Raw genomic sequence first — 15,780 nt, forward strand, 5'->3', positions numbered from 1 at the left:
ACCGCACAGAACCCTGTTGTTGTGCCCACTGATGTTACTCAGTTGGCTGAGTATAAAAAGAAGAACAATAAGGGTAAGAGGCTGATTCTAGACGGAATCAAAGACCATTGCATTCCTCATGTGAGAGGAAAGAGCAATTGCCCATGAGATGTGGACAACATTGTCCAATCTCTACCAGAGTACCAATGAGAACCGGAAGATGGTCCTGAAGGAGAAGCTGAAGAACATTAAGATGGGTAATGATAGTGCAGTTGGATATCTCACAAAGATTACTAATGTGAGAGATGAGTTGGCAGCGATTGGAGAGGCCATTCCACCCACTGAGTTGGTGCGGATTGCAGTGAATGGCCTCCCCCGTTCATGGTTGAACTTTGCTGATGGGGTTTGTGCACGTGAGACCCTTCCCACATGGGAGAGGTTTTGGGATGATTGTATTCAGACAGAGATCAGGAAAGGACAGCTTGGGGCAGCCAAGCCAGTTGAGCAGGATGAGGACGTAGCACTGGTGGCAGGAGGCAAGAAAGGCAAAGGGAAGAAGCAGACTTCCACAAGCGGTGGTGGAGGCAAAGGCAAAGGTAAAGGTAAACAGGGTAACACACAGAAGGACTATTCCAAGGTGAAGTGTTGGAATTGTCAGAAGATGGGACACTATGCAGTTGTGTGTCCGGAGAAGAAGAAGAAGAAGGGGAAGAACCAGGACGTGACAGCTTCAGCAGAGATTGAGGACTTTGCAGGTCGTTTTGACCGGGAGTTTGCGTTCACTACATGTGAGTCCTCTAGTGCAGGATCACCTGCCACACAGGTTCAGAGTGAGCATGCTTTTCCCTCGATTAGCGGAGCATCTTCAGGTATGTGGTATGTGGACAGTGGGGCTTCACGTCATATGACAGGATTCCGTGAGTACTTCTCAGAGGTTTCAGAGAGTGGCACTGATATTGAGGTAGTACTTGGTGATGACAGAGTTGTTAGAGCAGTCGGGGTGGGGACAGTGACATTTCAGAGGGAGTCCAAACCTCCCTTGAAGGTGTCAGAGGTTCTTTATGTGCTAGGGATGAGGAAGAACCTCATATCCGTCTCAGCTTTGAAGGACAGAGGATATGAGGTACTGTTCAGGGGAGGACAGGTGTTGATGTATCCCAGGGGCGCTCCGGTGTTGATGTATCCCAGGGGCGCTCCAGCTGATTCAGCTAGAGTGATAGGTGTACGCCATGCAAAGGTGTACAAGTTTGCATTTCAGCCCCTTTTGGCATTGAGCAGTAGTACCAACAGCAGAGCTAGCAGTTCTGAACTGTGTGAGATTTGGCACCGCAGGATGGGACACATGTATCATGGAGCCTTGAGGACATTGCGGGAGATCACTACAGGTGTGCCAGATTTCAGTACTGATCACTTTGATACTTGCAGAGGTTGTGCGATGGGCAAATTTGCCAAATCCCGTTTTCCCAGCAGTGACAGCAGAGCGACGGGGATACTTGATTTGATTCATTCCGATGTGAGCGGTCGGATGTCTCATGTTTCCTTGAGTGGATATGAGTACTATGTGTTATTCATTGATGATCACTCCAGGAGGACCTGGATTTATTTTTTGAAGACCAAGAGTGAGGTCTTCAAGCGGTTTCAGGAGTTCAGAGCTCTTGTGGAGACTCAGACAGGTCGAAAGATCAAGTCCTTGAGGTCGGACAATGGAGGAGAGTACACCCTTGGAGATTTTGTTGACTATTGTGCGGAGGCAGGCATTAGGAGGGAGTTCACTGTTCCTTACAACCCCCAGCAAAACGGGGTTGCAGAGAGGAAGAACAGATCCAGCATAGGGGCTGCCAAAGCCATGATACATGATCAGGGGTTGCCATTGTTCTTGTGGGCAGAGGCCTGCAACACAACTATTTACTTGCAGAACAGGAGTCCGCATCGTGCCTTGGGGCTCATGACTCCGGAGGAGGCTTTCTCTGGGAAGAAGCCTGATCTTGATCATCTTCATATCTTTGGATGCATTGCATACTCCTATATACCCAAGGAGAAGAGGACCAAACTAGAGCCCACCGCAGAGAAGGGTATCTTTGTGGGCTACAGTGAGACCTCAAAGGCCTTTCGGATTTACATTCCTGCACAGAGGAGAGTTGTTGTCAGACGGGATGTGAAGTTCGAGGAGGACAGGACCTTTAGGAGGTCACGGGAGTTAGAGTATCTGGATCAGCCAGACCCTCAGTAGCAGTTGAGTCAGTCGCAGGGATCCAGTGAGCAGGGATCAGGAGGATCCGGAGGTACATCTATGAGGATGTCAGGTCCGTCAGTGAGCAGTGGCTCGCCGAGCCAGAGGGGTGGTGCTCCGGGCAGCATGCAGAGCAGTTCACAGAGCAGTTCACTAGGGAGTCCACTGATGGACAGTTCACACGGTATCTCAGCTTCTACAGGTTCAGGTGTAGGCAGGAGGACAGCAGACAGACAGTCAGGAGTTCAGGCTACTGATGATGATGAGGAGGAGGAGTTTCATTCTCCGGTGGGAGAAGTGCGCTCAGGGAAGAGGAAGCCCAAGTGGCTTCAGGACACCTTGAGAGATGCCACATCTGTTGCTGAGCCGAAGAGGCCGGTCAGAGAGAGTAGACCACCTGAGAGGTTTTGTAGCTATATGGCGATGGTTACCAGCATCCTTGACTCTGAGCCTTCTAGCTATGAGGAGGCAGCTAGCCAGCAGGTCTGGAGAGAGGCCATGCAGGAGGAGTATTCTTCTATCATGAAGAATGATGTTTGGGAGGTGGTGCCGAGGCCTGAGGGCAAATCCGTGGTTACTTCCAGATGGCTTTACAAGGTAAAGCATGCTGCAGATGGCAGCATTGAGAAATTCAAAGTGAGGTTTGTGGCTAGAGGGTTTTCCCAGGTAGAGGGAGTTGATTATGAGGAGACCTTCGCTCCCGTGGCTCGATATACTTCCATCCGCTCCATTATATCGATAGCAGCAGAGATGGGTTGGAAGATCCACCAGATGGATGTGAAGACCACATTTCTCAATGGCTTCATACAGGAGGAGGTGTACATTGAGCAGCCACAGGGCTTTGAGGTGCATGGGAAGGAGTCCCATGTGTGCAGACTGAAGAAGGCCCTTTATGGCCTGAAGCAAGCTCCCAGAGCTTGGTACTCCAGGATAGATACATATTTGCAGGGGATGGGTTTCACAAAGAGTGAGGCAGATCCGAACCTTTACTTTATTGTGATTGGTGAGGAGCCTCTCATTCTGGTGCTGTATGTGGATGACTCGATCATTACAGGTGCAGAGAGACTCATAGAGCACTGCAAGAGAGATCTTGCGACGGAGTTTGAGATGAAGGACATCGGTTTGATACATTACTTTTTGGGCTTGGAGGTGTGGCAGGAGGAGGGGCATTTCTTCCTGGGGCAAGGAAAGTATATTGTGGACATCCTTAGCAAATTCCACATGGAGGATTGTAGACCCATGTCGACACCGATGATCACCAACTGGAAGAAGCTTCATGCTTCGGATTCCGAGTTGGTGGATCCCACATTGTACAGGCAGCTGATTGGTTCCTTGATGTATTTGGTCAACACTAGACTAGATATCTATTTTGCAGTCAACACGATGAGTCAGTTTATGAGTGAACCTAGGAAGGTTCACTGGGTGGCTGCAAAACACATCTTGCGGTACTTGCAGGGGACAGTGGATTATGGTCTGGACTACAGGCAGGGAGATGGAGTGAGATTGGCAGGATACACTGATTCTGATTAGGCAGGTTGTGCTTCTGATAGGAAGAGCACTTCAGGGTGCTGTTTTGGGTTGGGTTCAGCAGTAGTGTCATGGTTCAGCCGGAAGCAGCAGTCAGTAACACTGAGTTCAGCGGAAGCAGAGTATATGGTAGCCAGTCTAGCTAGTTGTGAGGCTATCTGGCTTCGCAAGATGTTGTTTGGCTTATTTGGTCAGCCGTTGAGACCTTCAGTGATTTACTGTGATAATCAGAGTTGCATTAAACTCACGGAGAATCCAGTATTTCATGACAGGTCATATCATATCGGGATCAGATATCATTTTATCAGAGACTATGTTCAGAAGGGAGCTGTGAAGCTTGAGTATATTTCCACTGATGAGCAGGTTGCAGATATCCTTACCAAAGCCTTACCACGGGGCAAGCATGTCTACTTCAGAGACAAGATGGGTGTGGTGAGGAACACCTTCCTCGGTAAAAGGGAGTGTTGAAATTTGGTACCGGAGGACAGGTGGTTCCCTTAGGCTTTGATCTTTGGCCTAGGGAAAAGTGTCCAAAAGAATTTAATTTTTCTCCTAAAGTGACTTTATAATTTTATAAAGTTAAATCTAATTTAAAAGTGACTTTAAGTGATAAAGTTATTAAGTCTAATTTTAAAGTGACTTTTACAAAGTCAATGAAAAATTAGAAAGGAAAAGTGACTTTGGAAATAAATGACTAAGTGGGTCTTTATTAAAGTGGGGTGAATTAAAAAATAGAAAGTGAGATTTAAATGAGCATTTAATCTCAGCCATTGATCTAAATCTATTTCAGCCATTGGATTTAGAGATCACCCAAAAGTCACTTGGATCACCCAAAAGTCACTTGGAGTTATATTAAAGTAGGAAAAGGAGGAAAAGGTCATTCATTCTTTCATGAGCAGATTGGGAGAAGGAGAGCAAGAGAGCAAGAGAGATTTCTGAGCAGGGAGGAGAAGGAGACAGCAGCTTGGCACACATTCCAAGGCAGCAGTTGAGCAGATTTGTACAGCTGATTCAGCACATAGTGAAAGGCAGATTTTTGCACAAAAATCGAGGAGCAGTTTGCTGATTTTTCTGCACACAAAATGGAGGCCGTACAGCATTTATTGCTGTCCTGTTTGCTGTAATTTCCAGATTGCTGTGAAGCACGGGAAAGGAGATAAGTTGTAAATTTTCTTGCTGATTTTTTGCTGAATAATTCTCACTGTAAAAAGACAATTTTCAGAAATAAAGAAGAGCTCTCAAACTGGTTTTCCCCAAGAGTTGTAGGGGGTTTTTCCAGGGTCAAGTTGACCAAAAATATCAGTGTTTTAATGTGTTTTAATGGCTGTTTTTGATTGCTGATTTTTAATTCTACAATTTCCAGCATTCTGAAAAATTTCCAGAATTTGTGTTTTCAGCAATATTTATTTTTTCAGTCTGTTAAATGTATGATTATGGGAATGGGCATTTAACTACATGGGAGAAATAAGGAGAAACTGAAAACCGGGGTGGGAAAATAGAAATTTCTACATTCAGGAAATACATTTCCCCCTCTCGCTTGATGAATGGATCAGAAAACTGAATAAAATGGTGCCAAACTCTTCAATTATCTGGAAAGTTGTTATAGCTTCATTTAATATTATTGGAGGTGGCCTCACTTGGAAGGTGGGCAATGGGCAGAAAGTTAATATCAGTTTGGAACCATGGGTTGGCTGCCAAGCTAATTTTAGACTTCCTTTGGATCTTGTGGCTTTCCTGAATGAGCACGACAAAGTTTTCCACAATCAGGTTGTGGATGAGGATTGGACTACTTTCTGGTGGCAAGGTTGGCAGAATGTGGCTCATTTGGGCCTTTAAGGAGAGCATGCTGATATGTGGTAGGATTATATTATCTCTCTCAGAAGGTCAAATGTCAGAAAAAGAGATAGGGTGGACTCTTTGTGTTGGGTTCACTCTCCTTCTGGGGTATATACCCCAAAATTAGGATACAGTCACCAGATAGTAGAAGTCAAGACTTTTTCTATGGTGTTTATTAAAAAACAAAGTGACAACTTGGGACAACTTACAAAAAAATATAAAAAGAAGGTCCCAACTTGTGTATTTTATGTAAAAATGCTAAAGAGTCTATCTCACACTTGTTTCTTTTTTGCCCTTTCTCACTGCATATTTGAGTTAAAGCTAGGAAAATATTGAATTTCAACTTGCAGTGGAGAGGAAACAATAGCTTGATTGAGGCTTGGAAGTCGCAGTGGGATTCGTCAAACAACGAGACCCTCAGAAACATCCCTCCCCTCATTTGTTTGGGGGTCTAGCTTGCCAGGAACAAAGCCACTTTTAGGGACTCCTCATCCGCACCCAATCTTATTGAGCTGAAGTGGGTGCAATTTATGCTCTCCTTCCATCAAAAGACTTTATTCACGTGCCTCGCAATATCATTGAAGAAGAGATCAATCGACACATTCCTTGGTCTTATTTTGATGGTGCTTCAAAGTGAGGACAGTAGTTGTGGTGGTGGCCTCGTTCTTTTCATAAATGAACATCATTTCATGAAGTCAAAAATTGGTCTAGGCAGAGGATCTAACAATATTTCTTAACTATCTTTAAAGATTCTACTCTGCTAGGCTCTAGAATATGATTGTTTCTCTCTTCCAGTCTTCGGGGATTCTTTAAATGTTATTAATTGGTTTAATGAAGTTCAAAGATGTCACAACCACACACCTTCCCATTCTAGAAGAAATTCTTCAGATTAAACAAGCTTTTAATAATATATCCTACTGTCATATCTACAAGGAAAGGAACCATGAAGCAAATTTTCTATCCAAGGAAGGTGCTAGAAAGGCTATGAGTGATTAGCAGGTCACGGAACATATGAATGGGACCGTCCAAATTTTCCAGCACCACTCTTTTATAGATATGTGATGCTTTGTGTTTCTCCTCTGTGTCAAGCTACAGATATATTTCTCTACCCTTTTTTTAACAGTTTGTAAGATATTTGATTTTTTTGACGTAAAGATTTTGGTTACAAAGGTCAGCTGTTGATTTTTATTTACTGCTAGATAGGACTTATTATGAACAGATCAGTATATATCATTTCTTCTCCGACGTTGTGTGGATGTAACAATTTTGATGTTTGATCTCAGGGTGCTTTTTATCACACACAAATTATTTGGAGGTTGTACTACTCACGGCTTTGGCCATTGACAGATGGTTTTTTTGCTGAATGCACATAGTGCATGTATTGTAACTTTTTGTTGCGATTTTTTCTTCGGAAAAAAATAAAAAAGATTGTTTTCCTTGATCTGCAATTCAGGCACCATAAATCTTAATACAACTATTCTAATAAATTGAACTATACAACCTTAGCATCCACATCAATGAAGGTAACAACTCTTTTGCTAAGTCAATCCTGGCATTTAACAAATTTCAAACCATATCATTAATGAATTTCAAAACCTAGCAATAAAAAATTTAAAGACTTCAAAGCCTTTCCATTACGCCAGCTAATTACTCAAAAAGGCCAAAACTGTTACACTAAACATAAATAAAAAAAACAGTACAGATGCTAAAGAAGAAACCTTGGCCACCGCAAAAGAGACCTTGACGCTCCTCACTCTGTGTTTGTCCAGGGCCAAGTCCAGCAAAATTATCCCCACCCCACCAAGTAAGAACATAAACCCCGATGAGAGCCCTTCGATAATATATTGCCCTTTCACTCTTCCAGATAGGAAGACAACCGGTTTTATGTTCATGTGACAGGACCCTTCACGCTCCCAATGCCCAGTGACTCGATGATGACATCGTAGATGAAGCTGAAGACCACCAAGAAATAGGTGGCCAAGACGAGGGAGAAGACAATCATCGTTGAGGGCAGCGAAAAGGAGGGCACCTTCAGGCGCATGCGGGGTACTCTGAGAGCACTATAAGGAAGCTTTAGGATGAGAAGCAAGGGATCCATTGAATATGGCGAAGATAAGTCTATGCTTGATGATGTCGAGCTCTGGTGATGAACAGGAACCTCTGTCGACATTTTTCCAGTGACAGGCATTTTGCTCAGAGATGAAATTAATGACCGAATTGAGGATGAATATTTAAGCTTTTGTTTTCCCTCCGTCACTTGGGTTTTTGGTGTGACCCTAAGGTATTAGTTACCCAGCCTTTAGTTAGCCCAAAACAATGTTGCAAGAATAATGAATCCGCTACTATAACACACAAACAAAATTCATCACTCCAATAATGTAAAACTGAATTAAATTTTGATTAAAATTTATCGAGAAAGATGCATTTCAATAGCTTTTTATAAATGGGTTAAAATAATAGTCTGAAATAAATATTATCCCATAAAAATTGAAAAAGTGCATCTTGGTCGAAGTATGAGATATTTTCGATTTACTTCAAAATTTTATTGGAACTTTGATCATACTATGATTTTTACTAGAATTTTGGAGAAATCAATTGTTACTATGAATTTAACTTAATTTAAATCAATATTATTTTATTTTTATTAAAATTTTCTAGAAACCAATTATTGACCATTGTTCATTTTAAATAAATGTTATTATGTACCTAAACTAGCATCTAAGGGTTTAGTTTTCAATAGTGGTGGTTCAAGCTTACATACATGTTAGCTAACCCTAATAATATTATTTTGGAACAAGTTTATAAATTGATTCAATTGGTCTCATTTTTATGTTAATAATTCAATCACCTAAATATTGGTAGTGAGATTGAAAATGGGGTTGTTCTTTAATGTTCATGAAACATGAGCCTAATATGTATTGCATGTGGCTTTATTTTAACCTTATCCTTGATCGTTATTTGAAAAAATTATTTTGTCAAAAGAAAAACCTAGGTCTCCTTGTGGTGAACCCTATGAAAATCGATGGTAAGGCCATAGAGAGTCTTTTTTGTATAATCACTAATGACGAGGAACATACTTGTAAATAGAATATTAATATATTTGAGAGTTTAGAACTCATGGTGCTCCCATTGTAGATGAATTAAAACCCTAAAACATGTGTTCTAGTTTTGTCCCTTGGCCAAATCTACATGGGCTTTGGCAAAGTCTTTGGGTTGCTAGTGACCCTTGCTAATATTAGATGGAATGCAATCTTGTTAGGAAAACATCTTCCTGAGGCCACAAAGTTTCATTCTTCTTGGATTGTTGTTCATGTTGTAGTGTTTTTCTTTTTGTGAAAGAAATGCAACGAAATCTTATTTTATGATAAAGAGCCTTCATAAACTTTCTCGTGGTATGATAGCACACTAATTTGTATGAAACTACGCTTGCAGATTATAATGCAAGTGCAAAGGATTTAGATAAAAGGGGTGTCTTTTTAGCAACTACTAGAATTATAGGGTGTTGCCCCTTGCAACATGAGTAAGGAGCCCCTTGGCCCTTTCGCCACCTAGTCAAACTATTCTTAATGTGGTGATAATAGGTCGTGTCACATGGTTAGTGGACATATTTGTTAAAGGAAGAGACACAAACACAACTAGCCTCATTCTTTAGTGAATAAAAACAAATTCTTGAGTATTGTGTCGAGCATTTTTTTAGGCATTGAAGACTCATAAGACATGATCCTTTGGTTACTATTGGAGTCTAATCGAAGGGGTAAGGCACAAAATTGAGTTTCCATGTTAGTGTAAGACATACATCCAATAGTTAGGTGCCAGGGTGTTCCAACACGTGCTAGGAAGTGTTAGGGAGTGTCAGGGAAACAAAAGGGAGAACTAGGTCAAATTAATGCATGGAAATGAATGAATAATAGTTTGTGACAAGAAGTGTCACTGAGTTCCAAGTGTGCTAAGGAGGGAGTGACAAGGTATGCTAGGCAGTGCTAAGGCTTGCTAGAGGCCAGGGCAACATGCCAAGATGTGCCAGGTGCCAAGGTGTGACAAAGCATGCTAGGGAGTGTTAGGGAAACACGAGGGATCACTAGTTTCAAATGCATGGAAATGAATGAATAAGAGTGTGTAACAGGGAGTGTCATCGAGTTCAAGGTGTGCTAATGAGGGAGTGACAAGGAATGCTAGAGTGCCAGGGCGGCATGCCAAGATGTGCCAAGTGCTAGGGTGTGTCAATGTGTGCCAAGGAGTGTTAGGGAGTGTCATGGAAACACAAGGGAGAACTAGTTCAAAATGCATGGAAATTAATGAAAAAGAGTGTGTGATAGGGAGTGTCAGTGAGTTTCAGGTGTGCTAAGGAGGGAGTGACAAGGTTATATGCTACGCAGTGCTAAGGCATGCTAGAGTGCCAAGGCATATCAAGGAGTGGTAGTGTGTGCTAGGGAGTGCCAAATCATGCCAAGGAATGCAGGGGATTCTAACACATGCCACATAGTGCCAAGGCATTCTAAGACATGTCAAGTGATATGGCATGTCAAGATGTAAACTGTGTTGCTTAGTTGTTTTACTGCCACGGTTGGATGTGAGCCTTGTCTTGGTAACTTGTTAAGTGGGATGAGTTGATATTGGACATGAGTAGCCTTAGATGAGTTACATGTAGTTCTTAGGTGAACAAGGCATGTGTTGAATTTCCACGACAAATGATAATTTGGGTTTGGTCTTAGAATCTTTGATGCAAACACGCTCAAGTACCACAACACATCTACTTTAATGCACAATGAAATATACACACATTAGGGAATCAACTAATGCACATGACAATTTTTAACTTTTTCAAACCCTTCTTCATTATATTACAAACTATAATACAACAGGCTAGATCTCCCATACTAGGGATCATGACCCTTTACAATCACATTGATACAAGGAATACAACTAGGGCTCGGTGTTAGTCCTTTAACAACCAGTCTATCCTGAACAAGACAACACTTGACCTACTTGCTGATGGTGGCCTGATCTAGGTGGATATTGGTGGTCACCTGCCTATTCCACCTAGACCTCCAACCAGTTTCACTAGTTTCATTGTTTCTAGCAACATTTACTATTTTTAGCAGTTTTTTGGGTCCTGAACTTCCTGAGCAATTTTGACCCCCTAAACGGAGTTTTTTTTAGGTCTACAGCAAGCTCGTCTTCATAGGCCGTAAATCCTTTAGTACTCAGAGAGATATTTCTAATGAGGTATCGTATGCACCAAACAAAGATAATATGACCAAATTATAATGACCCTAGGAAGTTGGCTGCCCAACTAACCCCAACGAGGCCCACAAACTCTTGGTGTTCCATCTCCTGGGGTTAGGGTTTTGGTTGTTTAGGGCTTTCTCTTGTTGTTCAATAATAAAAAGGCCCTTGAGCCTCATTGTAACACAGTTCAGAGGCATGTATCCACCACATCTCTTCTCAGATATAAGATACCATCGCCCGAGCTATTTTATTTCTATTCTATCTGTAAGCATATTTCAATTCTTTGATATTAATGAAGTGAAGCTTTATTTCTACTGCATCTTTGTGTTTATGTTTTTATCTATATTTTGTCACATTCGTGCATAAGTCTAGATTAGTGGTATCAGAGCAGTTTTCTCTTTCTCTATTTTTTCTCTTTGCATGTCCCCAATGAAGTCAGGGTATAAGGAGTTAGGGCTTGAACTGGTTGAACCTTTGCAAGACCAACCTCGCAAACCCCGACAAGCTCCCATGGCAGAAGAAAAGAAAGACGAGGGAGAAAGAGATCCTTTCAAAATATTGTTGGAGGAAGCCCTCAAGTGACATAGGAACGCGATGATATATGAACAATGAATAATTCTGGAGGTCAAGCTACTGTTTGGCTATTGTTTGTATGTTGGATATACAAACAATAGAAAAACAGTAGCTTGACCTCCATAATTGTTCATTATACCTTTACATGGAAAATGAAATAAATATTCTCTATGCCAATACAATATGTAGGAAGAAAAAATCTTACTGAAGCTAGTAAACAAACCTTCTTATAGAACTATCTACAATAGGCATGTTTCACATTTTGGATAATCTCTTAATAACTATTATCTTATATTCTCTTATAGCTGATTATAAACTAGTACAATGGCTTAACTTTATGTATTCTAAGGCAGCCAGTGTTGCATGTTTATCAGAATTTGAATCATGGGATTCATCCTACAACTAAATTAACATAAATTATATCCAAAACCGAAATCAAGAAAATTCTTTATAGAAGCAGTAGTTATATTGTATATGTATGTTACAACCCACACTAAGGTAAATAAAAGAAAATTAATTGTGGATCCATAAGTAGCTAATATGGTGTTTAAAATAATTAATGAAAGTTTTGATAATGGAAAAGAGACTATATTAGTCTTAGAAGGCACCCCACACATGGATCATTGACCTCCAAGTCATTCCAATGCGATTGAAGGTTGTTAGTATTATGACAAGGAAAGTTGGAAGGACTCGTTCCCTTGCTTTTGAGTAAAGGATTTTTCATAATGGTAATAAAATTACAGATTTGGAAAGAGGTTTTTTAGCTACTTTAACAACCTCTATTTAAGCCTAAAGGCTTGTTGCAAATTAATTCATACTTGGGTTGTGGCTAGTCTGGAAAATACTGCAAACCTATTCACTGAAGACATGTTGGTATGGTGTTGCCATGCTACTGCCTTTTACACCAGCAACTAGAAAAGAGATATGCCCAGAACATGTGATGAATGGTCAACATTCTGAGGTCCTGACTCCTAAGTCCTGACCGGGCATGTTTCTTCTTTTTGAAGCTTAAGGAGCCAGGAGTAAACAATCCCATTGATTCCAAGTTATAAAGAAATGATCCATGTTCCTTGACAAGAAAATTCGTGCATATCCATGGGAGATGGTAACAACCACCATTTTTCCCTTTTAAAGGATCCTTATTTATGTTTCATATCACTGTAGTAGTGACAAGGACATTGCCTTGTTTGCAACAAGATGAATTGCTCACTGATGATACATTGACAAAGATTTTTTACCTCAGAGATGTCCTCTTGCAGGCATGGCATGTTATAGAAATAGTCTTCTAGCATGAAAGGATCACAAGGATCCTTGATGAAAAGGTTCTTCAATATATGGAAGAATCTTGGAAAGAGTATATTCCACTAGAAGTTTGTGGATGCAGTCTGGCATATTATGGAAGCAAGCATCAAAGAAGTTTACTAGTTTAGTTGCAGCATGAAGGCATAATTGAAGTATTTTATCATCTTGAGAAAGGAGCCTCATCATAGACATTTTCTTCAAAGAAAGAGGCAGTTCACGAAAGAAGTTGACTAGATGACAAAATGAAGGAAAGAGGTATGCACATCTTTAGATAAGAGTTGTTCTTTAGAAAGTAGAATTCATGTATTCAGAGATATGGTAGGAAGAGTTAGATGCAGAAATATATTTGAAATCATGTGCATGGTATGTCTTGGTTAAATACTAGATGAAATAAGGACTCTTCCATATGGGTACTCGATGTATAGAAGCATGACAATTGTGCATAAAACCTGGTGATATTGATCAACATCCGATATGGTCTTTGTTAGGGTCCTATGTTCCATAGTAATCAGGATTTGTTAATCTTTCAAGTCAATCAAGGTCAAAAGCCAAATTTTGGTCTATACTAGCAAAATTTGCCAAGTTATAAAGCAAAGAGTATGAGTCACTGTATAGGTGTCATTTCTACTCCCACTCCAAAAATGAAGATATCATTTCATCATGGTAGGTCATCTCCATATTTCATGAGTCTTTTGATTAATCATGGTCAGTCAAACCCTATCAATCATACTTGCACCTTCTTTCCTCAGAGATTGAGTCAAAATTCTGCTACTAGGGTTTTTGCTACGCTTTCCATTTTCCATGGTTCATAGCTTCATTCAGGAGTCAAAGGCCTTAGTTTTAAGCTTATACCTCCTTCATCATCCTTCACTGACCATTCTCCATCATTCCCCTCATCAAAATCCTTTCATTTCCTTATTTTACCAAAAATTGTAGAAATCTGTTGCGCTTTTACCCTAGCTCTGTGTTTTTACCTTTTCCCCCCTTTTACTCACTATTTTTGAGAAATTCCACATCTAGTATTTTCCTAACACCCATACCTATCCCCCATATTTTTCCCATAATTTTTCCTACCTCCCTTCCCTCTCATTCCCTTCCCCTAAGTTGTTGCTCTTTTGCGCTGCGCTTTTACCTAGTCACCATGTTCGCATCATATCTCTTAAACCTCACACCCGTTTGCCACGAAATTGTTATAGGAGATGACTAGGGATGAAATGAAAACACCCACTCAATTTCAACGCAAAAGGATGCACGGTTTTCGAGAAATGAGTCATCATCATCTACAACCATTTTGGGATTTCCTCGAGATTTGTGACTCTAATTGGGCTGAAAGTTTTTTTGGAGATGAATTATGATGATATTAACTTTCTATAAAAATTTCAGACCATTTGGATTTACCGTTTGGGAGATATGCCAAAAATACAATTGCTATAGGAGAGTTGTTGCGCTTTTGACTCTATTTTTATCATCATTTTCAAAAGATATTTATGACCAAATGGAGATGAATTTTGGAAAACCAAAGGAGGTTTTGGTTAACCATGGAACCAAGCACAATAACCTCCTTCAGGTTTTGCACAGGTGTTATTGTTAAAGAGATATGAGTTTGTCTTCCTTGTTGTGCTTCTGGACAGTCAGTTTTGGAATCAAGTTTGAAGAGGCTAAAATGATGTTTTTGCATGGTTTAAAGGCTCCAGGGTGTAGTGGACATCTCCAAGTTTCTTCACAGGTCTTCAGCAACACTCAAAACCTCATTCAAGTCATCAAAATTTCAAGTCAACTATTTGTTGCGCTTCTGCCAGGATTTGTTGCGTTTCTGTGTGACCAACTTCAAGCTTGGATTCTGAACAAATGGGAAAGTATTTTTGAAAATGGGAGGAGGTTTTTGTTCATAACATATCAAAACAAAATTTCTCTCTCATTTTTTACACAGAATTTACTGTCTTGGAGTTACAAGTGGCACTTTGAGACCCATTTTTCACAATTTCGCTAGGCCATAATTGTTGACGGGGTTCTAGAACTTTTTGAAATTCGACTTGGTGGACCTCCAACTTGGCATGGTTGACCTAAAATCTATTTGGATAATGAAGTTTGAGGATTTTTCTATCATATCCCATGATTAGATCTTCATTTATCACATTTTTAGTTAGTCAAAAACCAAACCCTAGATAGTAGGATATGGGCAAATTTTGTAAATATTTTATCCATGCATTCTAGGGAGTGTGAGGGCCAAGTGCCAGGGAAACACAAGGGAGCACTCATTTCAAATGCATGGAAATGAATTGTCAGCAAGTTCCAGGTGTGCTAAGGAGGCAGTGAAAAGGTATACTAGCTAGTGCCAAGGCGTCACAAGGGAGAACTAGGTCAAAATGCTTGGAAATGAACAAATAAGAGTGCAATGTGCCAAGGAAAGTCAGCGAATTCCAGGTGCCCCAAGGAAAAAGTAACCCATGCAACCTTACAATCTCCTTAAAAAATAGATTAGCAATGTGAGTAGCATCACTGGTTTTATAACATGGAATAAAATGTGCCATTTTAGAAAATCTGTCAACCACAACATAAATTGAATCATTTCCTCTTTGAGTTTTTGGTAAACCCAAAACAAAGTCCATACTTACCATATCCCAAGGTCTATCTAGAATAGGTAATGGAACATACAAACCTGTGTTTTGGCTCCTTCCCTTTGCATACTGACAGATTTTACAATTTTTTACATACTTCTCCACTTCAGATCTCATCTTCGGCCAGAAATAAAACCGATTCAACTGTTCATAAGTCTTGTCTGCACCAAAATGTCCTCCAAGTCCACCACTATGTTTCTCCTTGATTAAATTTTCTCTCATAGAGCAATTTGGTATGCACAACTGATTTCTTTTAAACAACAATCCTTCTTGCAAGAAAAAATCCAGCCACTTACTTTTGTCTAACAAAACAAGATTTTTACAAGCTTCAAATGCCTCTTTAAAATCTAAATCTTTCTCATATAATTCTTTAAGAAAATCAAAACCCAACACTTGAATTTGACTTTCTTGAACTAGGATACTTTTTCTGCTTAAGGCATCTGCTACTTTGTTTGATTGGCCATTTATATGTTTTAATACAAAATT

The 15,780-nt window shown here is 40.3% G+C and overlaps 1 protein-coding gene across 1 annotated transcript in view; it reads right to left on the bottom strand.

Annotated features, from left to right (window-relative positions):
- The window catches only part of LOC149241480 (uncharacterized), a 45,920-nt gene that overhangs the window by 15,312 nt on the left and 14,828 nt on the right, over positions 1-15,780 (bottom strand). Inside the window, exon 2 of the mRNA XM_089370559.1 lies at positions 7,312-7,475. Within this exon, the coding sequence (XP_089226685.1) occupies positions 7,312-7,475 (164 nt within the window). The remainder of the gene's footprint in view (positions 1-7,311; positions 7,476-15,780) is intronic.

The sequence above is a fragment of the Pinus tabuliformis genome, chromosome 8 (assembly GCF_031772625.1).
Source record: "Pinus tabuliformis cultivar Carrire ecotype Pingquan chromosome 8, CPIR1, whole genome shotgun sequence".
Lineage (NCBI taxonomy): Eukaryota > Viridiplantae > Streptophyta > Pinopsida > Pinales > Pinaceae > Pinus > Pinus tabuliformis.